Source organism: Orbicella franksi, chromosome 15 (assembly GCF_964199315.1).
Source record: "Orbicella franksi chromosome 15, jaOrbFran1.1, whole genome shotgun sequence".
Taxonomy (NCBI): domain Eukaryota; kingdom Metazoa; phylum Cnidaria; class Anthozoa; order Scleractinia; family Merulinidae; genus Orbicella; species Orbicella franksi.
This window is the reverse complement of record NC_138159.1, coordinates 10,237,966-10,265,594: the sequence shown is the minus strand read 5'-3', so window position 1 is coordinate 10,265,594 and position 27,629 is coordinate 10,237,966. Positions and strand designations below refer to the sequence as shown.

The window sequence follows — 27,629 nt, the reverse complement described above, 5'->3', positions numbered from 1 at the left end:
TACAAGAATAGGATCGAGTAGAATTACGGACAGTTCGAGAATTGTACTTGATGTGATTAAATGGTGACTGTGTGATTAAAATACTTCTAAGACATCTTGTGACTTTTGGAGAGCACTAAACTAGAGGGGACATTCTCCAAAACCTTAAGATTTCGGAATTTCTTAGAAAATAACGTCCACGTTTAGAAAATCGTGAAGACTCACGCAAACCAACGGAAACGTTTATTAAAATCATGTCCTCGTTTGGGCTATTAGAATTCTTGCGGAAACAAATTTTGTTTCCGCTGGTAGTTGGTTCGACACTCCGGAGCCAAGTTTCTGTTATTTTGCTTTCAATTCAGTCTGCTTTTTCGTATATAAACGCTTTAAAACTAGCAGGTACCTCTAAATAATTAATGGAAAACACTGGACTCAATTTTGGGAAATCGTTAAACGAGCCACCCTCTTTATGCTGAAAAACGTCCAAACTGCGACGATTTTATGCAGCTAACTCGTCCGGAAATATTATGTCGGCAAATAGCCCGGAAGCGCTGGAAGCTCAAGCTAAGAAAGATCGGGACGATACACAGCTTCGCCTGTCGCTGTTCGTTTGTGCAGTTGTTGCAATAACATGGTTTCTTGGAGCGTTCGGATTTTCGTTCGTGTGGACTGGTTTTATCATACCGTTAATCTTTACAGTGTGGTACCGCAAAAATTGCCGCATCATAGATGATCGCGTGAGAGAGGCCGAAATCCAAGTACATCGGAGAAAGGCCTTGCGAGACGAAGAAACGGCGGAATGGCTTAACTTTGTCTTAAATCGATGGTAAATATGATACACGCGATAATTAATTGTTGTAGCTTATAATTTTGTACGTGTAGTTATGCTTTCTTTGCAAAAAGTGACTTTTTCTTTTGAGATGATCACTTCTTGCATGTGCAACTACATCTCGCAGGTGAAAATGTTTGTGTTGTAGTATTTTGAAGGCCGCTTTTTTGTTTGGGTGGATTAAACGGGTATTTTCTATAACCGTCCAGGAAACTTGCTGCTAGCAACGTCTGGAAAAGCACTGAAACCTAACAACTGGAAACTCTTTTGTCAGGCAAAACCGACACGGTCATAGAGACGTGATATTTGTTTCTTTATTTCCGTTAATTCATTGTTTTTCTAACATTGTTTAATTTTAATACAAATGGCTGGTCACTTGGTACTAAACAACACAGGCAACTTAGAAATTAGTTCTACTGTTAAATAAACACACTGCAAATTCTTTTCAAACACTTGAGGAATTTTCCAATCAAAATATCGTATGTACACGTTGTTCAACATCGAGTATGCTGAATCTTGGTACAAAGTTTGTACTTTAACGCACAAACGCTTCCAAATAAACAACTCCAAACATTGTTGTGGTGATACCTTTACATTATTGATAAGCTAACGAGCCTTTCGCCAAAAAACCTCTTGTTACAGGTTGTTTAATACTCCGATATTTCATTGGTTTAGTTCAGTTCACTGGATTAGATGTCCCTACTGATTTTGAAAGTTATTTTTGCGTTAATGTAAATTAGGTCTGTAAAATGATTTGCGGGTCCGCCCAACAGAACTCAGTGTACGATCGTGCATGTACCTTGTGCAACCTAATGGCGCATTTAAAAGCACGTCCAATTTTGACATGTTGTAGGCGCCGTTGTTCTTGGAAATCGTGAGAATTATCCAAAGATGATATATTAAAACAGGGTCACGGAATAAAAATGAGAGGTTCGGGAGAGAATGTTTAAACGATCAGGGGGATTTAAATTGTTAAAACTAAATGAAAGCCTCAAAACGCAGCGATAACATGAAGAGAAGAATACGGTGAAGGAAATACTGAATGAGAACGGAAAACAGAACTTAAGGTGGCTCTTAAGAGTTTCCAACATGTTTCAGCACTTCTACTTTAATAGGTTAATACTGCTGCTCTTTTTCAGTTGAGTTCAGTCATGTCAAGATTAAACTTTTTACCCGATTAGCCTGAAAAACATAGTGGCAGCGGATTCAGAGGCCTCTTAAATTTTCGAAAACTGCAGGTGGCTATGAATACACATCTCTTGACAAAAAGTTGCATTTTATCATGCTAATTACATTAGATAATAAATTTTTGGGCCATTAGGCTCGTTTCGCGATCGAAACCCATAAAGCTAACATTCAGGGTGTTTAAACGGATTGTACTGTTGCTATGGTAACCTTTTTGCTCACCAATGACTGAGCATTTGTTTGATACCATTATAGCATCAAATGTAAACGAGAGATACCATTGAGCCATCAAAGAAAAAATGCTGAAAAATGCTGGAGTTCGTTACGAGCCTTGTTTGATTATCATTGACAGGTCATCAGGACTTATTTGCAAGGATTTGCGCGGAGCTTTTTGGCCTATTTAACAAAGCTTTTATAAGTTAGATTTTCTCCAATGTAGTGCTATCATTTTGCCTTTAAGGTGGAATTTTAGCGAAGTTTCCCTTTGCAATCTTGTCCGTTCGAGTCTCAATCCTGTTCTGGATTACAGCAAACCATCATTTATAGGTAAGAACTGTTAAAAGATCATTCCTCTGTCATTATATTAAGTGTTATGTCGGTAAGACAGGACTAGTACTGTGGGAGTAAAGCGGTGCCTTGTTTAATGATCCGGTTAAGTCATCTTTTATTTGTCAACAAAGATGTTGACCACTTTTCACGATTAAAATAGGTAGTCGTATGCAAGAACAATTAAGGATTTGCACCACGAGTAACATGAAAATTCTCTCAAAATATTACGAGTATTGTAAATCTTTAATTACTCGAGCTTTCATAGGATTACTCATTTATTGTATGACTGAGAAAATTACGAACGCGCGCGCGTTAATTTACACTGCAAATAAAAATTAATGATTAATTGGCCTGCTCTCAGTTGCCACAAAAAGTGATTTTCTCAGTCACGTAATGAAAACGGTTAATTAGAGTCAGAATATTTAACTGCTAGCGGTAAATCTCAGGGCCTGATTGTCCAAAAGAGGGTAAAATAAACCTTGGATTAGAGCTAATTCGAAGGTTATAAATTTCTTTGCAGAGGCTATGGAGTTAACGGAGTTCAGCTTTGGAAAGAAGACACCGTTTTTGAAATACGTAAAAGTGTTTGAGAATATCGACGAGAACGAGTCACCCGATATACCCGCCTCGGAATCGAATGCTTTTAGTCCGCCGTCTGACATGGCAACGAGGCAGAGGCATTTGCTAGTGCTTGTTATGGATCTGTGTTTGCACGCACCTGATACTAAAATCGCCATCAAAGTCAGATTAGGTGGAAAAATGTAAGTGTGCAGTGTAGTATCTATTACGTAGTGACTAAAGGCTTTTATGGGCTAAGCAGTGTCTCGTGCAATTTATATCGCAACGTTTTAGTTCAACAGCTGATGCGCACAAGAAACTTCGTTGTGTTGCGTACCGATACCAAGAAAAGGAAAACGCATCACGTAGTTTGATATAACACAGAAACTAGCGTTAGTCAACATAGTTGAACCGACAAAACTAACGCCGGACTTCATATAACCAGTCAGGGGAAATGTTAAAGCTTCTTCTGTGTATAACACAAGTACAAATACAAGTTCTTACACCATCCCTTCATAATGACTTGCACAAAACGTTGTACGAATTAGACCCAAGTGTTGGTCTCGGAAACGCTTGAGCAAGAAATGTTGTACAGTGTAATTAAATTCTTCTTGTGTAACTTTATTGCGTCAGTTTTCTTGACGACGCAGTAGAAACGGTTATTTCATTTTCTGTTCTGGTATAATTTGTGTTCTCCAATTCTTTACCTGCTGATATAAGACTACCCCCGCCCCCCCCCCCCCCCCCCCCCGCAGAACGGTAGATTCATTTGTGTTTATGTGTGTGTTTTGTTCGTTTTCAGGGTGGGAGCTGATGTTGATGTCAGTATTGAGGACGTGTCGTTATCTGGTCGTGTTCAGATTGTGTTCGAAATGGATCATCTTGTACCTTTTCCACACATGAAGTCTGTCTCAGTGACTTTCCTTGAAAAGTAAGAAACGTTTGATTAAAAAAGGGACTCTCAACTTATGGAACAAATTCACGTTAAATCTTGTGGAAAGTTATACGAACAACAGTTAATTATGGTTTCAATTAGATATTCATGGCTTTTGGACAGCGGTTATCATGTGAGTGTCGAAAAGTAATTGGCTTTAAATAAAATATAATAAAAAAAATCGACGCTACACGACTGGCAAAAACAAAAACCGCGCCACTTTTTCATCCAATCAAAAGCAAAACCAATTGTAACTCACTCGTACTCGTTTTCCCGCGCTTTGCGTCAGGTACATGTAATTACTTGGAGTTTTGATTGGTTCACTGGATTGTCTGTGTCCTTTGTAATGGGCTAGAATAATTACTATATACGTAACAAGTAACTGAATTTGGTTTGTTACATGTATGTGGTTCTGAGACCCCGCCGGAAGTCGAACCCAGAACGTTCTGGTCATCAGTAATACTCTCATATTTACCTCTTAACAGACCGGACGTTGACTTTGATGTTCGTCTAATGCGCGCCGTACAAGTGATGGATATTCCTATGCTAAAGGATTTCATCAATGCTCTGGTTATGGACAGTTTGACATACGGTAAGAAATTAAGATTTACTCCATCCTTCTCCCGCAAGAACCCTCAAGGGAAATTTACAGAAGACGGGGATGAGGACGCGCAGGGAGCCTTATAATTCTCCTTTCCGAATCCCCCCCCCCCCCCCCTACATTTTATCCTGGAAGCTCTATAGAGGAAAGCATTTCAAGCTGTTACAATTCTGTCTGCATGTGTAAGTCGTTGTAAAACAACAGAGTTGAGGTGCTATTTTCTGATTGGACAAACTGAATTTGTCTTGAGAATCACAGTAGTTTGTTTCAGGTGTTTTATTCTTTACCACAGCACTCGTTGATCCTGGAAGAATCCAAGTTCCACTGCATGGTGTTGATCCTGACGAACTGCTCAGTGCAGCTAAAAAATCTACTTACGGTGAGTTTGCCACGTCAGTGCTCTGCAGGTTATCAGGTTTTGCACGCGATTAACAACCAGTTAGATTCCATGAACGGAGTCTTATAAGTGTTCCAGGTATACTATGTTACTATGGAAACAGAAAGATTCATTAACCTGCTTAAAACTCATAAATTAAGAAGAAAAATTGATTTGTCTTTACTAATTTAGCTGATGGAATACTGACAGTTACGCTTAAAGGTGGAATGCCACAGAAATACACAGGTAGGAAGAATTTGGAAATGATTTTCTCCAATCATTAATAGTTTAAACAAAGGCAGTCATGACCGTGACGTTGATCTTAACTGTCAGAGATTTTTACGATTTCATTTCTCCGTTTTCTACTTTGTTGTAGCTTCGATTGAGAAGATGTTTCATACTTAAGACCGTGTTTGACTACATTTCCAAACACCTCGAAGTTTATCACAAATACGCCGCTGCGCGTCGTATTTTCAAATCTTTTTTCGTTGTTTTGGAAATGTAGTAAAACACCGTCTTTCGTGTTTGGTATATTACGTCATTACTAGGGACAATTAAGAAGGTTCATTTGTAGCTTTGGTTTATTTGTCATTTTGGTTCATGTGTATTTAGTTTTCAAATGATTGCCTGTTATTAGCTAGAACTGTATTTTCCGTATATTTGCCTTTGTGCCTCTGTAGTCAGTGCACTCGCTACTAAGGATTTCCATGCCAATCTGGGGAATTTAAAAGATATCCTTCGCATTCGTTTGTGCAGATGATCAGATCTGGACCTCGCTTGAAGTCGGCAATCTTGACGAGAAAAGCACTGAAAAGATTCAGGGTGGAACGACATTCCAGGAATCCATATCTCTGCTTATTTACGATCTGGCCAATGATAAGGTATGTATCTACGTGCTTGAAATACTGTACATAGTACACTTTTACTTAGTTACTAAACCCAGCTGCAACTTTGACGGAAAATGAAAAATAGTCCGTTTTATACATTTCACTCAAAAACTAGCTGAGATCTCAGGACATTAGTCAACCATTGTTGCCTCAAGTTGGACAGCTTTACCTTAAGCTTTGTCAGTTTTACCTTGTGAACATATAACGAGTGTTTTTATTGACCAGACCACGTGATAAAGACTCAACCAAAGCTACATAACGGTAGAGTTAAAATAAATCACACAAAGTAGCTTTGACCTATATGTGCTTGCTTTTCGCAATGACACTTGATTTTTGGTAGATTTGTCTTTCGTTTTTATTAACAGCTCAACATTGAAATACGCGGTAAAAGAACTTTTGGTACCAAATACTCCATTGCAAAATACAAGATGTTTTTGGGCAGTCTTGGGCTGGAAAAGAAGAAAAAAGTGTAAGTTAATAACAACATGGCTACATAACTTGATAAATGAGTATTTCAGTATGGCCTGAGGAGAACTCAGAAGTCATTGTGTAAAGCGCACAGACACACGAATCTTTTAGACCATTCTGACCTCCAGAGTAAGATCATAAAGCGGTCTTACAGATCTGAAACCTCGAGTTCTGCCGTCGTTTCCACCAAGTTGGAATTTGGGGAAAATCTGCTCTGGAGAAATGTCAAAAATAAGTAAAAAGCGAAAGAGTTATTCTTTGCCTCTGCATCTCCATTACAGTGAGACAACACTGAGTAAAGAAGGAATCAAAGGATCTAAGTTGGAAGTCACGTTAGAGTACACACGACTGAAGCCCTATGAAGTCAGCAGCCGTACAGATGTGGACGAATTCCTTGAAAAATACGAGAAACCTAATGAGGAAAGTCCAGGTGAGATTGATGACGGAGAAAGCTTCATGTGTCCTCGCTTGTTGCTGAGTATCGTGGTCTCGGCAATTCAAAGACTGTGACTGGATTTTTCATGTGAATAACGAAATTGGCCGCTTTTAAGAAACACGTTGACCAGAATCGCAACTGCAGAATTAACTGTGAATTTTATTCATGTTCTACTATCCAGCGGACAGCACCCTATTGGTGATGTCCAAACGTTTTACCCTGTAAATGAATGGTGACGTAAAATTTTTTTTCAGCCTTTGTTATCGTGAAGTCCTCAAACTTTGTTTAAGATGAACGTCTTTTCTATTTGTATGGTTGTGTTCCTTAGTGTCTGGTCTTCTTCTGGTGGTCGTACACAGTGGTGAAAAGCTTCTGGCAATGGATGATGATGGTTATAGTGACCCTTACTGTATAGTAACCGCCAACAAAGAAAAGGTACCTCATATAAGCGGCACAGATAATCCGTCTAATCTGAACAACTTATTTAAGACTAATGTTTTCGAATTTTGTTTAACAAGCTCGGAAGCTCTTTTAATCCAAGCATGCAGAATAAATGCGTTTTGCTTTCAACCACTCAAGTGTAGAACTGAAAGCAAAAATCGTGACTTGGCCAACACGTTTTTCGACGCCAGTTGTATGTATTTACCATTGCAACCAAACCTTTTCAGTTTGACTAACCAGGTATGATTCCTTTGGTTGACATTTATAAGAAAGCTGTTCTAAAGCAGTGTTACAGTCACCACCAATCTGAAAATCACTAATGTCGTACATTTTTTTCTGGCAGGTAAAAATCACACCTCACGTGTCAGGATCTGTTAATCCCGTCTGGGATTCTGTGGTGGAATTTCTGGTCAAAGATTTCACAAAGGTGAGGGACAAGCATTTTAGTGTGAGGGGATATCTTCCAGATAGAGTGATGACAAACTTTTCAAAGAAAACCTGTATTTTTATTGTAGTAAAACGTGAAGTGTTTGTTGTTTTTTCAGACCAGCGTCTCCTTTTTGGTGTATGACCGTGATGTTAATTGGCAAGGCCAGTCAGATGACTTCATGGGTTCGTGTAACCTGGAAATGACCCTAGTGAGGAATATGCTACTTCAATCTTTGATTCTCCAGAGCTGAATTATAGAAAATACGTGAAAAACATTGAGGATAATCCTTATACTTGAGATTACTGTAGAGGTTGATGAAACGCCCGTGTGGTGACTGATGCCAATTGATTCCTAATCGCAATCTTTAGCCTTGAACGTCTTTAATGGCGGTTTTTCCACTTTAAATCGATTTAGAATCAAAGTAACGTCGTTAATAACAAAAAAAGATGAAATGTCGAATTTGGTTCAAGCTAAGAAAGCAGCCGGATGCCCCTCTTGCATTGTTTCACTGCGTCGTCAAGTATCCGTTAGTCTGGCGGAGTGAAACATTACACGAAAACCTCGGCTGTGTTTGCGAGCTAAGTAGAGCTAGAAAAAGACATAAGTAGAAGTCCATTTATAACAAGCAAGATTTACATCTATAATCTTTATCTAGCAGCATTGTTGCCTAAGTGGTGGCTTGGATGATAACCCTGGAACAACAGCAGCAAACAATGCTGGAAAACAGTAACTGTTATCATTTTCGCAATAAATCCTCCAAAACAGGCTCCTTATGTAAAGTTAATGATTAACTATAACGAATAAGCAAAACACTGGTTCAGTCACTTCTGTCTGATTCCAAGTGAAAAAGAACTGTTTCCTTCGGTTAAATTTGTCGTTAGAAGATTGTGTTCAAATAAGAGTGTCTTTTTTTATGCATTACAGGAAGAACCTGTGATCATAAAGCGGAAGATCGAGTTGAAGTACAAAGTGTACGGCAAGAAAAGGTCAGAGGATTCTACCATGAACGCAGGCTCGCTATTAGTGTCAGCAGTGTTTCAGCCTATCGAATCGGTCGGTAAATCAGGTGAGGTAACGACACAGTTTGATATCAGTTCAACAAAACAGAACTCAAAGACTCCAACACTATAACTGTCAACACTTACGTTACATTTTAGGGGGTTTAGCAGGTTCTTATCATGACAGATCAATAAAGCATAGTTTTGGAAAAGCAATGAAAATTCAAAAATTCCTTCTTGTTTGTTGATATGTGTGTCTATTTTTGTCAAGTTTGTTTTTTGTTTGTTTTCCAGGAACAATTTACAGTGTAACTTTTGCTGTGATTCAGAATTATCAGTAACGCAGCAAGAGCTTTACTGTTGCACACTGTCTAGTTATGCAACGCTTTCGAATGGTATCCCACACGTCACTTGTATTGTCACGGTCTAGACACAAGCCTTTAGGCGAGTATGTATACCAACAAAATACAAGTGACAAGACCACGTTGCATAACTATTTTATACCATGCCATAGAAAATACAGTGGCCAACACAAACAATGCGACGTACGCGCAGCGCATGATGGGAAGATTGGGTATAATACCGTCGAATGTACAACGACTTTCCTATATTCTGATTGGCTGTATTTTCTATGGCACGGTATAAAACAGCTTGATCTCTTCAATGTTACAAACCATGTTGAGGACAAGAGAATAAACTGCATTTAACTGTATTTTTGTCATTTGAAATCCAGAGAAAGAATCATTAGCTGGTGGAGTAGTGGATGGTGAAGACATCGATGAAATAAACGTGAGTTTACTTATGTCCTTCTTTCTCGCATGCCACATATTTACCAACGATAGGCTGTTGAGGTGGCCCACTTTTCCCTGCGCTTTGCTGTGAAGCCGAAGCTCCCATATGCTTTGAGTTAGGCTCTTGCGTAAAAGACTGGTTCATGGACATTCTATGACACCCTTACACCTGTCTGTAATAAAACAAGGAGGAATGTGAGGGAACTGGCCACTATACAGATAATTGCCTGTGTTCAACGCCCCGTCCTCACTGCGCCTGAGAAATTTAGAAACGTTATTTTCACCTTGAAAACGCATCAAATGTTTTTCGTCCACACTAAGCTAGAAAAATTTAAAAACGCAAACATCTTGGATTTGCGTTTGAGGAAAACTCGGGCAGGGAAATCACCTGATTATCGTAATGTCATCAGCCAGTTTTTTTAAAAGCTTCGTTTTCGAAATGTTTCTCGTCCACACTGAAACGCAAAGCCCCTCGTTTTCAAATTCCTCCGGTTAGAAGAGCGTTTTCGAAAAGCTCCGTTTTCGTGACGGATTAGTGTGGACGGTAGGCCTAACCGTAGAAATAAAGCTGCGTTTTCAAATTACTAAGCCGCGGTGACATGAAATGTGACCACTGCTTTTAAATGGTTTATTTTATCGATTGAACGCCAGGTAATAGGTTTGAGAGAAAACATCAAGTAACCATAGTTGTTTGAACAATGTTTTTCTTTTTTTTTTTTGTACATTTTAGGAACACGCCAAGAAGCACACGATGAAGAGCAGTATGAAGATCAAGAGACAAGTCGAGGAAATGATGTTAATCAAAGGTAAATGTTAACGTTACGCCATTCAACTGAAGAGGTAATTTGGGCACTTAACAATTTCAGTTTTTGTTTCCCCAGAGCTTGGAGTTTTGGTGATTACAATTCTTCAAGGTAAAGACATGGCTGCTATGGACAGCAATGGTAAGCTAGCATGGGGTTACGTTTTTAGACAGATAAAGTTTGTAACAGAAGGCTGGCGTTTGTAAATAAGCTGCGAATGATTTGCAGTGCTGGCGACCTTACTTTACGTTCCTGTTCCATTTGGTTCTTGACTCTGGCTTCTGTTGCATGAACCGACCAAGGATAGTGCTAACGTCAATCCACTGGATCAGATGATAGTCCAACGTGGATTACCTCCACCGCACGAATTTTCTCCGATGAGCTTTATATAGCCTGTCCCGGGCTCTCGGTCAGTGGGGACGATCGAAAAAGCGGGCGGGCGACGAGCGAGGTCTGGGAGAGAAAAAGGAGAGAACTCGCTTTCTCGGCAGACTAAGCTTTATATTTCTTTGTGTCAAGTTACGTTCATTAACTATGCCACTTCTGTTCTCGTTCCAACGAGAGTTAATGTTAATGTTTGATATCCCCACAGGTCTGAGTGATCCATTCTGTGTTGTGCGAGTTAATAACGCGAAGAAGTTCAAAACCAGCGTGGCTTATGAAACGCTGTCTCCCGTGTGGAATGAGTCTGTTTCCATCGCCATGCCGCAAGAGGACGACAAGATATCCCTTGTAAGTTCACGTCCTTGTTCTAGCACCTAGTGAGCATGGTCGCACGCCAGTGGAGGTGATGTGAGTTGCGTTTGATGTTTATTGCATGCGTCTGTTCATTTTAGGTCATTTCAGTGGTGACAACAGCCAGTGCTAGAATTGCCTTAGTTTCCTCTCAGGGTGACGGAGATCAACGGGAGGGCCTGGGAGAGGATGAGTGTGTATATATGTATACGGAGAGATTCCACGAACTTATGCACGAGCTAACTTATCGAATTTTCTCTTCCCAGTTTGTTTTACGATCTGTTATTTTTTATGCAGGACGTCTTTGACAAAGATGTGTTTCAGAATGATTTCATGGGAACAGTTTCATTGACAGTGGAGGAAATAAAGGAAACCTCCAAGGTTTTCTTTCATTTTGTTTTTTTAAATAACCCTTTATTATCCACTGAAAAAAGGTAACATACAACACAATTTCAAAAAAAAAAAATTACAAAAAATTAAAATGCAACAACTTACAAAAAAAAAAATTACAACTAGTTAAAATAGGTAGCTGAAAAGATCTACGAATTACGTTCTTACACTCACAAGAATCGAACAAAACAAAGTGCTCTAAAGAGTAACAAGGTCTCGAATCTTCTTTTTGTCTGTCCCGAGCTTGTTTTTCAAAAATTTGAGATAGGAAGTAACCTCCAAGATTTCCTATTTAATTATTTTTAAAGTTCATTCGCTTTTAAATTCCCAACACTCAATCGTTCTGTTATCTATTTTTTCATATAATTATTTAACGGTTTAGAGGATTACGTGAAGATTACAAGCCATTTCCTTGGGTGGCCATACCAGTTTTAGATGCTACAACAAATTAAAGCACGTTGTGCTCATTATTTATGCCATAATTCCTTCCACAGAAAGGAGGAGCTCAGTGGTTTAAACTGCAAGAAGCTGAATCAGGAGAAATTCAAGTTCAATTTAAAGTATCCAAACCAGGCGAACAGGTAATCAGTGTCCCTTCAAGTAAAAAGGCAAATGTTTAGCTGAACATGTTACGCAGATTTGAAAATTACCCCACCTTGACATCATCAGTGACGTCATACTTGCAAACTCTTATCCAGTCACATGACTTACGTAAGAAGCCAAACTATTTATAGTCGTCTGAACTCAGTGTCACTTTAAAGCTGCTCAGGTGATTAATGGACGCGTTTTTCAATCGTCTCACGAAACTTTTGCACTTCAGCATTTTCTAAACACAACTGCTTACTGCGCTAGTGATTACTCAATTAAAAAAATAGAGTTTGCAACATTCAATTGATGAATCCTAGTGAAAATTGTTGCTTTATACAACACTTTTGTGATATTTCACTGCGTCGCAAATGTTGACTACGGTTCATCTTACTAGGATGAGCCTGACAAAGCAGCGGAGTCACAGCCAGGAGAAAGCGGCAATGACTCAGGAATCAGTGACACTGGTGAACAAACTGAGGCGGTCAAAGACGTGTTTGATCTTACACTTGACAAGATGGACGGTGAGGGGTGTTGTTGATAAATTTGCAAGCTTTTGTGAAAGCGTTGTCATCATCGTTATCTTTCCATGTGTCACAGTCTCACTGGTCGTCAACTTTTTATTCCTTGACAGAATACATAGAAAGCCAGATTCCGCCATTGTTTTATGGTGTGTCAGGAGAAATCATTCAGGGCTCAGACATTACAGGTAACTGATAATAGTCAACAGGTGACCAAGGAAAACCCATCCCACCCTAGAGAAAAAGTTGGAGCTTGAACCCAGATCTCGAGACCTCCAGCCCAGTACACTAAATGTACTATTCAGGGCCAAATCCAGGTTCTGTTGCTCATTGTCTGTGCCAGCTGTTTTCTGGACTTGCTAAAGAACACGATATATCGTTACAGTGCAATACTGATGTGACATCTTTCCAAGTTGTCGTGAGTGCTTGAGCTATTTTTTAAATGGATCATAATAATCAGTTCAGTAACACTGTTTCTTTGCTCTGGTTCTTTTTTGACTCTCTTCGCGTTATGTTTTCTGCAGGTTGGGGGACGTTTCAGATTAGAGCAAGAGTTGAGATGTAAGTAGGAGAAATTGTCATAATGAGCTTATTTCCAACAATGATCAATGTTCACGTTCTCCGTGATATATTGTGAAGGAGATACGATAATCTCTTGGGGGAGGAGTGTTGTGTGACGAACCAAATAACAGCTGACAAGGAGACAAGGAGACAGGTGTTGAGAAAATGGAAACTCGTCACATTAGGCCATGTACCCGGCATGGGTAGATAGTCTTGATGAACTTGCAGATTATTGAAACTAACATTAGGGCAAACTTGTCAATGTTTGTATTAATGCGGTGTAGCTTAAGGTGCGTTCCTTTGGGCTGATCTGGATCAGGACCCGGGAGGGGCACTGCCATATATGGGCTATATAGGTATGTGCCGCTGTGAAGGGTATGGTTTTCAAGCAGTTTACTCTAGGATAGGGTATATAAAGCAGAGCATTTGGGTCTAGAATAGGGTATCATTTTTCCCAAAACTGACTAGTTAGTTGAAGATTTTATCTAGACTAAGGAAATCAGGAATAGCCATTCAAAAATATAAAAAAATTAAATCGGGCAAGTTTAAATTTACGCAAATCAGCCTCAATAGTATCGATACATGGGGGGATTTGGGGAGTTTACTCTAGTATAGGGTAGCAAAATTCAGCTGAACTAACTCTGGTATAGGCTAAGGGTTCCAGGGTCCCAGCGGCACATCCCCACCCAGAAATTCCCAAAATACCCCCCCCCCCCCGGATCAGGATCGGTGATCCAAGATCACTCGGATCATAGTGCATCAAAGGAACCGATGAATCCGTGACCAGAGTGGATTCTTCGGTTCCTTGGATCACTGATCCTGATCCAGATCACCCCAAAGGAGCGCACCCTTAGATTCCGAACACGAATCATATTAGGTGTCAGTGTGGATTACGTTTGCCGTCAGCTTCCTTGGTTCTTGCCCTGCTTCTTAAAAAACGTTTCTAACTTCGAATTCAACTGCCGCTGATGTGGCGTTATTCTTGACCACGTGACAAATGGGAGGGTTTATTTTGATTCTACTAATCGAGCTTGTTTTTGCTAGTTTGTTCTCGTTCCAACTCATCCTTCTGAATTTATTTGTCAGTCCTCGGCATGGTCGTAAAAGCAGCGTCAAGTACGAATATATTACAATGTGTACAACTCCTCAGCTCGCTCCGGAAAGTGGAATGGCAAAATGGAATTTCATCTTTCAAGTAAGACATGTACACTTTGAATAGTTCGTCTTCATTTCATGCCTTCAGTAAGACTCAGCTAATGTTTTATTTCCTTTGAAGACCACTGGAGGAACCGCCATTTCCAACGAAGCGGGGCTTGTGTTTGAGCTTAGAGACGCCAAGAAAAAAGTAGAAGGCAAGGCAAGGATTGGTATTCAGGACTTCTTCAGAGGTAAGCGAAATTTTGATACCGGGAGGGTTCATTTGAAATAGGACTTCTAAAAATTTTCGAACAAGAGCATAGACAAGGAAAATTAAAGGCACACTGTGGTTAACTCTGGTAACGATTAGAATATTCTTGACTGAACGGGCTTGAGTGATTGAAATGGGTCTGAAATGGTTTGGCTAGTTTTTGATGTGCCAATCACCAATGGCTTTAATAGGCTAGCCATACTAAAACACTAATTAATAACCACCGAGGGTTTCTGAAACATCCAAATAATACACAATGATGTGTTTGAATTATGTTTCCGTTATCGTTTGTTTTTTGTCAGACGTGTTTACCAAGAGATCGAGGTCGAACACTGGTAGTGTTTCGGAAGGTAAGAGTCCTTTTAAAATATTCGAGCAAAATTCTTCCAAAGTGAGTATGATAAGGAATATTAAATGTAGAAATGACATCAACTCGGAAAAAAGTCCGAGTTCCAGATGGGATTTGAACCCACGGCCCTCTGTACCTAGCCGGACGCTCTAACCACTCGCATTTTTTTCCGAGTTGATGTCATTTCTACATTTAATATTCTTTATGATACTCACTTTGGAGGGTGGTTAATGGTTGGTTGCATCTTTGATATGCCTTAATGTAACGCGATGCAGTTAGTGAGTTCATATGTGCCAAGCCACCATTTGGCTGTGACCACGTGATGCGGTTCCACTCAAAGACCCACATTTCAGCCTTGCTCACCAGAGTCTCCAGTAGCCCAGTGGTTAGAGCGTCCGGCTAGCTACGGAGGGTCGTGAGTTCAAATTCCATCTGGAACTCGGATTTTTTTCCGAGTTGATGTCATTTCTACATTTAAAATTCTTCCAAGTAGAGTATTATGTTCAAAATGTAACGTATAGAGACCAGAAAGGAGGATTTGTATGTCGTGAGTGGCGATAAAATACCTTCTATTCTATTCACGAATACAGCATCATGCCGGGTTTTATTTTACGCTTCCATTCAAAAGGACAAGTATTTTATCTACAGATTTTTTACAGACGAAAGCGCATGGTTCTAGTTAATGAAGTATGTTATTCTTATCACAACTGAAGGACCATTCTTGAGTGATTGCCATTTCGCTAAGAAGCGTTGACAGTTGACGATTGTTCCATATTTTATTGCTGGGGCAGTTTCACTGCATTTGATCATGAAAAAGGATTCCATTGGAGTTGGAAAACACGCAATCATAAATCTTTGTTAACGACTAAACATCCGCACTTTGTTCTTGTGTCGTTCAAATATAAAGGGTTTTAAACTTACATGGTCTCATTTCAGGCAAGCATTCCAACACCAAATGGCTCAATCTCGAACTAGGTGAGTAAAATATGGTGGTAAGTAGCTTGGTCGGTGATAAAACAAAACTTTGTTCCTTTTACGTACAAAGATATTTGGCCACTTCGAGGTCACCGTGAAGAAAGCATGCATAATAAATAAACACACGGGAATTAAAATGAAAGACAATATTTTTTCAACATACCAGACAAAATGTCTTCACCTTTAATGCCTGTATCAACTTATTTCCTTACTTCGTGCGCGCGTGGTTTACGCGTGGGTTACGCGTGTTGCACGTCTTAAGTGTTTATTTTACGATGCAAAGCATGTGCATAAATATGTTACTGATAAAGGAATGAAATGTCGCTAAGAATATTAGTGATAAGCCAATAACTGCTGGAGCTAATCGGTTTAACTTGTTTAGCCAGGTTGCATTTATAAGCTTTTAAACGGATGTGGTATGATAGTTTTGCATGCTATGGTCACGGTTACTCGTGAATAGGCTGAAGTAAAGAGATCTTTGATCCTTTCGATGTATGTCATTATCTAGTTTGTCCTTACGAAACCATGCATTATCAACCAGAAAGGTTATGAGAATAAAGAAATCATCAATCTGATGTACCACCAAATCAGAACCCCTAAGTGAGACGGAAATATTACGGATAAGTTTATTGTGGCTAACTTAATCGCTTTACTTCGTTGTGGTCTTGTAACTAGTTGTTTTCTCTTAAGCTGTTTTATAACAACAAAAGAAACATGGTTGCTTTGAGGTTAGCCGTCTCGGTAACTGCTCAAATAACAGACATAAAAGGCTATTTTTACCTCCAGTTAGTCTTGGACATTTAACTTATTTTATGTTGAGCAGATACCACGAATGTTTTTACCATCCCGTTATATAATTATACGACAATATATAATGCGTTATCTGTAGTCTTGGATCAAAATGTGCCATGCTTTATCCTGGCTTTGCCGTGCATGGAATATCATGATTGCACAAAGCTGGTGGCCTTGCATTGAGCAAAGAAGACAAAAACAAAAGAAAGAAAGTGCTGTTTGATGTAGAGAAAGATGAAAAGAAACAGGGTCTGCCTAATGTGCAAGTCAGCGAGCCATACGAGTCATGCGAGCCACGGTTTAAACATGAAAAAATTATTAAATAAACAGGGATACTACATACCAAAACATCTGATAAGAAATATATTAAATAAGGCTGTATTTTAATATATACATGATACGAGTTACCCTTATAGCCACATGAAGCGACGGTTTTAATTTCTTAGATGATTCTAAAACGTAAATATATTTAAGTGCGTGACTGTATTTATTTTGTGTTATTTATTTATTTAGTTAGTTTTTTTAAGATCTTGAATATTATTTTTTGAAAGGAGTGCAAATTTCGAAGAAAACCACCATCGAAGGTACGTGTTGGTAGTAAAACGATTTATCCCATTGGCATGATCAAGGTTCAGATAACATCAATACTGTATAGATTACATAACACTATCGAAGTCACGCCTTCTCTGTAGTCTTTAGAACGTAGTGGAGCTTTGTTGTTCTTTGTGTTCTTGTTATTGTTGCTGCTGCTCACAGCTTGTTCACAATTTCCCTACAATTTTAAAAATTACAGTAGAATTTTAGAGCCCCGATTTCTTTAAACCTTCTATTATTCGAAACAATCTTTTGGTCCCATTAGCAAAAGAGAGTCAAAAAAAGAGAGTCAATAATAAAATGTATTATCGTTTGTCACACGATGTAGTCACTTTAGATGTAGATCGCGATGTTTCTACTGCTTACTGCTAGTCTTCTTCAGACGATAAGGTCGACTGATTGCACGATATCATTTATATCACAAAGGTCGGCTGTGATTGGTGTATTTCGATCCTCCTATTGTTCCATTGTTCCGACGAGTAGCTGTTCCCTCAGTGGTCCGCTGTTTGTACCGTTCTCCTGTTGTTGTGTTTCTTGATCGTGGGTATCCATGCTTCAGGAATTTCAATTCCACTATCCCTGTTGATGTTGTTAGGGTGAAGTCTTATGTGAATAGCTTCCTTGACCCTACGTGTGTACCAGTGAGGATCTCGATCAATAAACTTGACCTCATTCCAGATAGGATAGTGGCCGGTCTCGTAGGTGTGTTCAGAAACGGCGGAGGTCTGGGTACAGGCGAGTCGTATATCTCTGTCGTGTTCTTTGATCCTCTCCTGCATAGATCTCCCTGTTTCTCCGATGTAGACTTTGCCGCACTCACAGGGAATCCTGTAGACAACACCATCTTGTTTAGCCGGGTTGACGGTGTCCTTTGGTCGCACTAAGTGTGACCGAAGTGTCGTGTCGGACTTGAAGACGGTGCGAATGCCTTGTTGTTCTAGGCAGCGGCGGAGAGACTCCGAAACTCCTTGGACATAAGGTAAAACGGCGGTGGATTTAAATTCCGCGACGGGCTCTCTTCTCGGGGTTGAAGCATGGATGCGCACGATCAAAAAACACAACAACAGGAGAACGGTACAAACAGCGGACCACTGAGGGAACAGCTACTCGTCGGAACAATGGAACAATAGGAGGATCGAAATGCACCAATCACAGCCGACCTTTGTGATATAAATGATACCGTGCAATCAGTCGACCTTATCGCCTGAAGAAGACTAGCAGTAAGCAGTCGAAACGTCGCGATCTACATCTAAAGTGACTACATCGTGTGACAAACGATAATACATTTTATTATACTAATTTTTTATTTTATTTATTTTTTATTTTTCATTTTCCATGACTCGCATGGCTCGCTCCCTGGCTCGCATGACTCGCATGACTCGCATGCCTCGCATTGTGACTCGCATGGCTCGCTGGCTCGCATATTAGTAAAACTCAAAGACCAAGAAAGAGTGTAGGTAGACACCAAGAAAGGTGTAGGTAGACGGCAAACGATAACCTTTGAACAAAGAGTTAGTGAATCGAACTCACAGAAAAACTATACCTCTCATCTCCTAAGCAATATTTAGTTACCGAGGTAGTCTAGAAGGTTCCTAATGAAAGTCATCTTTCATTTATCTAACTGATCAGTGTTTCATTTATTTTAACAATCCATTGTTAGACCTCAGACTTCCTGCGTCAAAATTTGTCTTATTGTAAATCTCTGTAGACGATGACAAGAGGGTCTCAATAAGGCGGTGGCTTTTACGGCTATCAGTTAATTCATCTTCCTTACGGTAAACAGAAATTAGAAATTAATTGCCCATGTTTTCAAAAGTTAAGAATTAACTTTCGTGTAAAAAAGTTAAAAATTTATTTTGACTTCTGTAAAACATATTTAAGGTCTTAGGGCCATTCCGAGGCAGTAAAAGGTAATATTGTAAGAACTGTAGACTAATATAGCTTTCAAGCCACAAGACAAAACACAAAAAAGTCTTGACTTGAGATCTTGGGACCTCTTAAATGTTTGGTCTGTGTTACGGCTAATGTCTGTATTCTGTTCATGTGCACCAAATGGTGGGCGTAAAACTGATTGGTCAAGACGTGTGAACTATTATAGTCAAGACTGGTTGAACGTGTTGCACTACCGAGTTTGTCAAACCGGCAAACATTGACTCAGGTCGGAGTAAAAATCCAGCCCATACACGTTAGAGTACTTTTCTAATGACACCCACGCACAGGGAATTACCACGCTCATGAAACCAGTAAAATTCTACTAGTACACCAATGAAATGCTGTGATCTGATTGGCTGAGCCATTGCACACCATCAGCCACTAGTGTGCAGTGGTTTGTTCAGTGTGGTCGACAAAATTGCAACGTTTCCTCGTTTCTCCGAACTTTTGAAAGAACACTTAGAGACAAGTGGATAATCAAATTCCAGACAAGACTAACTGAGACCTAACTGACAGTTTCTTGAATTAACGAAAAAAACTCAAATTGTTTAAAATAAACTGATAAGCGCGCGTACACAAATGCAAATGTCAAATTGACAATTCATTCGCACGAATTTTCTAAAGCGTGAAATTTAATACTAAGACCAGAAATTATTGGAATTGTTATTTGAAACATTTCATGTAGAATTCTATCCAAACAATTAGATTATTCGCTCTCGATTTCTATGAGGTAACGGTTGATTCGGCCTTCGGCCTCATCAACACAGAAATCGAGAGCGAATAATCTAATTGTTAATTAAACAGCTTGCTCTCGGTTTCCATGACACTACATATAGTTCAGGGCTTCGTTGCTCGCCAACTAGCAGTCAATACAAACCTTGATCTCACCCTCATTGTTGAGCATAGTAAATTAAAAACACAGTATTTACTGAACCTTAATGTCCCTTTAGATGGAATGCCAGTTGGTCGTCTGCAAGTGATGCTGTCGTATTCAGACACGCCGGACGCGCCTGTGGCTCCATCCACCCTCAAGAAACGCTCCATTCTCAAGAGATTCTCATCCAATTCAAATCTGTAGATCAGCAGCAAATACCTACAATGAGAACATTGTATTTTCACACTGCGAAATGAAAGGCTACAGTCACTTAAATATACGATGGATGTATAAACGTTTAGGGCCGCATGCCTGGGATTAAGACAGCTCATTGAGGGAACCTTTACCCGATTTTGCGTCAAGTATTTTCATACTAAAAGGGGAATCCAATCAAATCATTTGTCTATAGATAACTTCATTAACGTCTTTATTCCGATGATTAAAGGGCCATTTTTTTTTTTTTTTTGGCATTTCGTGTAGTTTTTATTAAATAATCGGTGCGAAACTTCAAAAAACTCAGAACAACTAATTTTTAGACGCTTTCTTTAATGTATATAACCCTTCGGTTTGTACCACATTTAAGCCATCTTTTCTAAGTGAGCTGAATGAATTGGTTACCATTAACATACCATTTCATGGTACGCTGGCCCACATCTGTACCCCAGTCGTAGAACACGCTTTGCTTTGGAGTTAATAAAGCTGAAGAGTTTCGGCAAATCATCTTTGTAAATATTTATCCAACATGCATGAAAGGCTTCACAATGTAGGTTTAAATAGTTGGTAGTATAAAGGTTAACTTAGATAAGTTAAAAGCCTTGCAATTGCTTGCACGTTGTTCTTTCTATTTTCTTATCCATCTAAGTGTCTGTTTCAAAACGAGGCCAAATATGAAAGCTGTCGTCAGTTTGTCTCACTGTACTGAAATGAACGCCTCAGGTAAAAATTATCATTTCATTGATTTTGCACCAGAACTTTGTAAAACCAGTCAATCCTGGCGAAATAATTGGGAGGCGCGGTGGCCTCATGGTTAGTGCGCTCGTCTCCGGATCGAGCGGTCAGGGTTCGAGCCCTGGCCGGGGACATTGTGTTGTGTTCTTGGGCAAGACACTTTACTCTCACAGTGCCTCTCTCCACCCAGGTGTATAAATGGGTACCGGCGAACTTAATGCCGGGGGTAACCCTGCGATGGACCAGCATCCCATCCAGGGGGGAGTAGAAATACTCCTAGTCGCTTCAGCGACAGAAACCGGGATAAGCTCCGGCCTGATGGGCCACTTGGCTGCATGCAGACTTTACCTTTTTTTACTATGAAAACACAAAGCAATGAAATAGACCCTACAGTGCCTAGGAGAAAAATTAGAACTATAGAAAGCCTGTTTCCTTTCGGACACTAACTAGTAGAGATTGACACCAAACAGTACAAGCTCGCTATCTCGGTTAATCTCGAACTCTCCACTTCCCACTTTCTCCAACAGAAATCATCTTGCCTTTGATATAGTTTCTCCGTCACTTACCATCAGCTCATCTCCAATTATTTTTCGTTTCCCTGAAGAGTTCGAGATAGAGGGTTCAACTGTATTTTGATTCTTACGGAAATCACTTAATATCGAATTCCCAAGAAATAAGTTTAGTTCCTGTTATGTCCCTCTTCGAAAATGGCAGAGAGAACCTTGACTGATCCGCTTCATGAATAGTGCCAATTACTTACTGTAAAGTTCGCAAGGTTGCGTCCCAGACCTCTTTCTGGGCAAGGCGGGGGGGTGGGGGAGCTCTCCTTAAGGGTAACTAAAGTTTTTGGTACGTTTCTTACCGATCTATAACTTTTTCGGTCTTTGAAAAAAAGGAGTCCTAAAAATGACGAGCACAAAAAGTTTTTTCTTTTCTTTGGAACACATCCTATCAGTAGGACTGTTTTGTCGTATGCCCGTGTGAGTTTCGTTACCTTCCGTGCGCAGTTGTTTCGGGTAGATTGCTATTTTCGTAATTTGTTCACGAAACGCAACGGACTTTTGTCGCTACTCAAACGGGATAAATTTGTTTCTTTCTGAAGGTTCTTATGTGTCAGTACGGAATTTCATTTGTATTTTTGTTTCAAAATTATTACCATATGATATTGATCACTAGAAATAATACTTCAATTAAACTGCAAGGCCGCTATTTAGCCCCGAAAATTGATCTTCTACAATTACGGTACTGAAAACAATTTTAAGTGGAAATGAAAACTGTGTAATTTATTTTGATTATGAAAAGGTTCTGAAATTGAGCTCAAATAATTATTGTAAACAACATCGCTTTACTAGACTATTTAGAGCGTTAGCCTTGAAAAATATGACCTTAGCTCCATTCTAAATATCTTGCAGTTCCATTAAAGTGAACTTTTAGGTATTTGGTAGTGATCATTAGATCTGTAAAGGTCAGCAAAATGGACTTGACCAACGTTATATTCCGCTTTTTTCAGCCGTTTCAAGCAGCTTGCTACCTCTGAAGTTTTGTCTAGATTACGGCACACCTCAGTCGGTGTCAGCGACTGTGGGTTGCTGAAAGAGATAATCAGACATATTTAATCGCTAAAACCGATGCTACAGCCATCATGGAACGATTTTTATAATTGACTGTTATAAAATTATCGTCATTTGGCGTCCATATGCATTGGGCCGCCGCGTGAACACCATGGCCACGCAACGCACCGATATATACCACACAGGCGATCTTGCTCTCGCAGTCCTTCATCCTATGCACGCAGGTTTTAATATTTTGGCTCAGATCCAAGCACCATCGTTGGCAAGATCGACTGCAGAATTGTTTATCGTGTAAAAATGCATGAAGTTCCTCTCTGACGCACTCTTGAATCATGTAGTTCTCGCTGTTTGGTTCAATCAGTCTAGCGCGGCATACTTTGTGGGGTAATGCATCCAAACTCTGCGAATCATCCTCCGGCAGAGGAACGTAAAATATGTCCGGGTTGTGAAACTTGTGCAATTTAAGCACGGGGCGCGCCAGTTTAGAAGTCGGCGATCCGGAGCTTTCTTTCCGCGCATTCTTAACCTGTACGGAGGTCTCGCGCATTCCACGCGTGGGCGACAGCTTCCCCTCTTGATCAAGCGCGGTCACCGAAGAACCATTTTCAGTTGGGCTTTCGTCGCTAGATCCCCCTTGTTTTGGAATTGATTTATTTGTAAACTGTGGCCCATTGATGCTCAAAGACTGAATAAATTTTTCACCTAATTCATCAAAGATTTTCCGTCTGGGTAGCTCGGGTGTGCGAGACATTGGTGTCTCTATTGACCCCACTTCCAAAACATGGGCTGGTAACGAAATTCTTCTTATTTTTCTTGATTCTTTGGCCGGTTTTAAATCTGCCTGGCCGCCGTGCTGCACTCTCTCTTTCGAAGAGGTCTTGTGGAAAATGTGAAATTTATCATCATTGCTGTGATGGGCGAAGTTATTTCCGCTTCCTAGAGTTTTGGGTGCTGAATTAATGCGCAGAATTCTATGTTTTCCAGCACCGCTTATTCTTCGTACACGAGATGAATTATGAGAAGCTTTTCTGCTTGGCTTAAGAAGCCACTGTGGCAGTGAAATTCGTTTGAATCGCCTGGTTTTATGCTCTGCGCTGCCGGTGGAAACTAAGACCTTTTCCCCTTCATTTTCCTCGCGACTCGAGTTCGGCGCACCATTCGCTTGTACATCCCCTGCAGGATCTCCACAGCTTTTGTAACGAATATTCTCCACAGTTCCTTTTTCCTCTTTGAAGCCACATGACGCCACGCTCACGATTTGCGATTTAAACACTTCGACCTCGTAAATTTCACCCTGGTTGTCCTCGTCCGCAGCGGCGGTGCTTTCTTCCACGCTGCGAGCGGCTGACATCTCTGCTGCCAGGGGCGTGTAATGCGTAAGTAAGAAAACGCGGCTCATGTCTTAGATTTCGTCTTTGCTGAGCTGTTATCACAAGAAGATCCTCTTATCTGGGCGCGCATTTTATCGCCAATGTTTCACTGTGCATGTGGGCTGCATTCTTAAAAGCGTCCAAACAACGATCGAGCTCATAAACCAATCAACTCCATCACGTTAGAGATGATAGACGTTTGAAGAGGTCGTTTTCAATTTTCATCGGGCGAAGTAAAACAGGTTTTTATAAACAACAAATGTGTGTGGCGCTGTTTGTAAGCTTGCTATTTAAAGATCATCAGTAACCTATATAGGGAATATATATCTCATTTGACGCCACAATCACGCTTGACCCAGTGACCTGAGAATTTTTATGGCCTCCGTGATTGTCATATCGATTTTCTACGTAAACAAAAGTCTCATGAGTCGATTAAGGAAATAATTGTCGTATTTGATGTTCGTGATTTAGTGTTTTATCCCTGTTTCATCGTCCCGTCTTCATGTCATCAAGATTAATTTTAGGGCAACTTCTCAGATATCATCCATTATTTGACTTTCTCAAGTTACCAATGAGGATATGTATTGCTAATTTGATTATCATTATGGTTATAAGCTTCCTTAGACCTGGGATTCTGGAATCTACGCCAACCAAAAGACTTACAGTGACTTAGAATGTCACCGGGGAATGTCACCAGGCGATCTTTTTTTAAGTGATTAGATATAATTCTTGTCGCCAGACGTCTCATTGATATACAGCTCTTTATTTTTCAGTCTTTCTCAGATGTCCATGACGAATAGAAACTACATAGTTAAGAGAAATGACGACGTGACAAAAAAACTTGTTATTAACGAATAGGCGAATTAAGCAAGGCAATTATCAACGTAACCAAAATTTCGCTGCGTTTTGAACTGCAACATTGATGCAACTAAAAAAAACCTCCAGGTTTTCCCTATTCCCTACATCAATCAATCAATAAAACACAACTTTCCACTGGTAAATGGGGCACTGGTTGCTGCACCGGATTAGCTGTACCTAGTTAGCCCATCAAGTGAGAAACAGCCCCCGTTTATTGATAACTTCAGATAAGCTTAGATAGTGTACGTTATATGAAACTGAACAAATACATTAAAAACTAGTGTGCCTGCTGCCCGCCAGGAAAAACCCCTTTTCTTTAGGAGGAAACGTGATCCCTCTCGAATGCAGAGCCAGGTACATAGGAACCTCGAGGGAGAGAGGTTGTAAGCTACACTAATGTACTATTTAGACAAGCTATCTGTAATATGTATACAGTATACTTCATAAAATAAAATTAGCACATGTTGGTAGCAGCGCCAGTCTAGAATGATTGCCCAAGTAAAATCCCGCCAACACACGATCTCGATTCTGATGTTGCCATGACAACTGTCAAATCTCCGGCGAACCGTGAAAACGTAAATTTGCTGCTATTCTACGAACCGCAGCAAATAGCAAAAAACATGCAGCAAAATTTTGGTTACGTTTACAATTGAATCAAAACATTATGTTGCTGAATGATGCGGGTTTCACTTCACACCTCCTTTAATTACTATCAAACGTGAAGTTAAAAACAGGGTTGCCCTTTTATGAACAGCACTGGTATCAACAGAGGCCCTGACTATTATAAGAACGATATCTATAAAAATGACAAAGTAAGAAAGTTAATTATATAAATAGAGTATGTATAAAGGGGCTAGGTCACGCAATTGTAGGCAATTTCAGCACCGATCAAATGGTCATAGAATTAACTAAAATATCACAAAAACGGCTCAAAACTATAGAAGATCTCAAACAAAACACAGGAAAGCCAAGAAGGGACATGGATGGACAAAACTGGAAAGGATTAAAATGCATTGTATTTGGGTAAATTTGAAAAACGTCGGTCCACCTTTTGTCAAATTCATATCAGTTTACATCAAAACATCATTTACACAGCTGGAAAATCATTCTCAGTTGTTATGTGGCCGTGATTTTGCAAATGAAAGACTCTTGCTCTGTCAATTTGACGTTTAGAGCTCATAATTAACAAAATTAAACAAAATTACCTAAAATAACGTGACCTAGCCCCTTAAATAAGCGTTAGGAAATAAATCTGAAAATGCCGAAGTGGTTTATGGGATACCAGTGATGCAAGCTAACCAACTCGCGCCTCGATGGCGATAATCATCTCATATCCAACAAGCGCGAGTGGAATAATTTTTTTTTACGGTGGCCCACAGAGGCAGTACAAAAATATTTCTCCCAGTGCAAAACTATTTAAATGTGAATAAAGCAGCACCTTTCGCGGCTTGTTTGTGACATTGCTGTAGCTTCAAAATCGTGTATCCAGCTGAAATATCACCCGAAATGTGACACAGACGTTTTCCGTGTAGCATCACCCGCAGAGTCTACTAGCAACACCACTGAACCGCCGGATTCGCCGAAGACGAGGAAATTTTCTTTGCCAAGCTTCAAGTCGTACCACAGGCAGACCACTCCATGTGTTCGTGATTAATAATTGTCTATATGAAAGGGATAGAATCTTCGAGAGTTATGAATAAAGCTCTGAAAATTGCATATCTAAATTACATCGCGGTCTGAATATCCCAGTAGAGTTAAATGAAACGTTAATCGACTAATGTGTGGTGTTTTTTCGCCTTCCTCGGCCGTCTGAAGCGTCTTTTTACGAAATTACTTTAGGCCGGATACCGGTAAGATGTATATCCGGCCTAGATAAGACATTACACAGTGTGTTTCTTGAGCTGAACAAATGCCCCTGAAAGTGCTTGTTGCAGAGTTTCAAATGCCCCATCCATAAGAATAAGAAAAATTCATAGTATTGATTATTAATTTCCTAGACAATTATCTTGTCACCTTTATTTATACTGTAAGGTGCAATTCAAGGGCTAGGAGACTTGACAGAAGAAATAGGTAATCTTGCAACAAACGTAAAGGAGGATGAAATAAGAGTAACTGTCGGAAGGAAACACGTGGTGGGACTTTACCAGGGCTCGGAATGAGTACTTTCTCCCACCGATACCATCAATTTTTTTTTCTTAAGTTCCTTTACCTTTATTTTCTTACTACATACTAATAATAATACTATATAATTACAATAGTTACACAACTTACAATACTTGTGGTGATTACAAAAAAAAACAACAACACTATGTCACAATGTTTACGGTAATTACAATGCGATATACACCTGTAACTAGACTGTGATCTAACATACTGTGATAAATAGTAATACTGATTTCTACAAGGTATAATTTCTATTCACTTTAAGTAAATTCTAAGATGAAAATTTTGCCAGTTTTTTTTTTAGGGTCTGTTTACAAGGAGGGAGGGTTACCCTAGCAAGCGGGTAAACCTAGCTGGAGGGCAAAAGATAGCCCGAGTTTACAAGCAAAATTTCACAGTTTTAGGGTAACCCTACAACCCGGGACAACTTAATGCGCCGTTACACTCAAAGGGTCTGGAAACAATTACAAAGTTAACCCGGGTAGGCGGGTTAGCCCTACCTGGAGTGTTTACAAGGGAGAAAGTTAGCCCGCCTGCCAGGGCAACCCTAACACGCAGATAGGGTAACCCGCCTACCCGGGTAACGCTAGCTGCCTTGTAAATACGACGAAGAAAAAATGAGGAAATGTGTGAGTGCTAGGGTAACCCGCTTGCTAGGGTAACCCTTTCTCCTTGTAAAAAAAGTAAAGAACAAATTGAACTAAGCAAAACCTTCTATTTTCAACATAAAATTTAGTT

At 39.8% G+C, this 27,629-nt stretch overlaps 2 protein-coding genes and 1 long non-coding RNA gene across 3 annotated transcripts in view; 1 reads left to right on the top strand and 2 right to left on the bottom strand.

Moving 5' to 3' along the window:
* Window positions 1-285: 285 nt before the first annotated feature.
* LOC145470434 (uncharacterized) lies at window positions 286-20,185 on the top strand. Its single transcript, XM_081454239.1, has 28 exons — window positions 286-805; window positions 2,454-2,539; window positions 3,063-3,303; window positions 3,903-4,031; window positions 4,520-4,626; window positions 4,928-5,014; window positions 5,204-5,257; window positions 5,768-5,892; window positions 6,264-6,367; window positions 6,648-6,796; window positions 7,131-7,237; window positions 7,587-7,670; window positions 7,789-7,881; window positions 8,598-8,739; window positions 9,405-9,460; window positions 10,193-10,268; window positions 10,344-10,406; window positions 10,858-10,997; window positions 11,298-11,381; window positions 11,885-11,971; window positions 12,373-12,499; window positions 12,610-12,684; window positions 13,021-13,057; window positions 14,144-14,252; window positions 14,334-14,445; window positions 14,768-14,815; window positions 15,751-15,789; window positions 20,058-20,185. The coding sequence occupies exons 1-28, from the start codon at window positions 507-509 to the stop codon at window positions 20,183-20,185; spliced, it is 2,988 nt and encodes a 995-aa protein (XP_081310365.1). The 5' UTR covers window positions 286-506.
* Window positions 20,123-27,629, bottom strand: part of LOC145470491 (uncharacterized) — a 25,737-nt gene continuing 18,230 nt past the window's right edge. Inside the window, exon 3 of the long non-coding RNA XR_014042498.1 lies at window positions 20,123-20,200. This is a non-coding gene — a long non-coding RNA (uncharacterized LOC145470491). The remainder of the gene's footprint in view (window positions 20,201-27,629) is intronic.
* On the bottom strand, window positions 21,723-25,129 carry LOC145470443 (uncharacterized). Its single transcript, XM_081454252.1, has one exon. The coding sequence runs from the start codon at window positions 23,897-23,899 to the stop codon at window positions 22,532-22,534; it is 1,368 nt and encodes a 455-aa protein (XP_081310378.1). The 5' UTR covers window positions 23,900-25,129; the 3' UTR covers window positions 21,723-22,531.

Excerpts from the sequence above, each read along its gene's own strand:
- LOC145470434 (XM_081454239.1), top strand. The coding sequence starts at position 507 with ATGTCGGCAAATAGCCCGGAAGCGCTGGAAGCTCAAGCTAAGAAAGAT. Across the intron at positions 4,627-4,927 it reads TATGGACAGTTTGACATACG|CACTCGTTGATCCTGGAAGA; the intron begins GTAAGAAATTAA and ends TCTTTACCACAG. Across the intron at positions 7,882-8,597 it reads GTAACCTGGAAATGACCCTA|GAAGAACCTGTGATCATAAA; the intron begins GTGAGGAATATG and ends TATGCATTACAG.
- LOC145470443 (XM_081454252.1), bottom strand. The coding sequence starts at position 23,899 with ATGAGCCGCGTTTTCTTACTTACGCATTACACGCCCCTGGCAGCAGAG.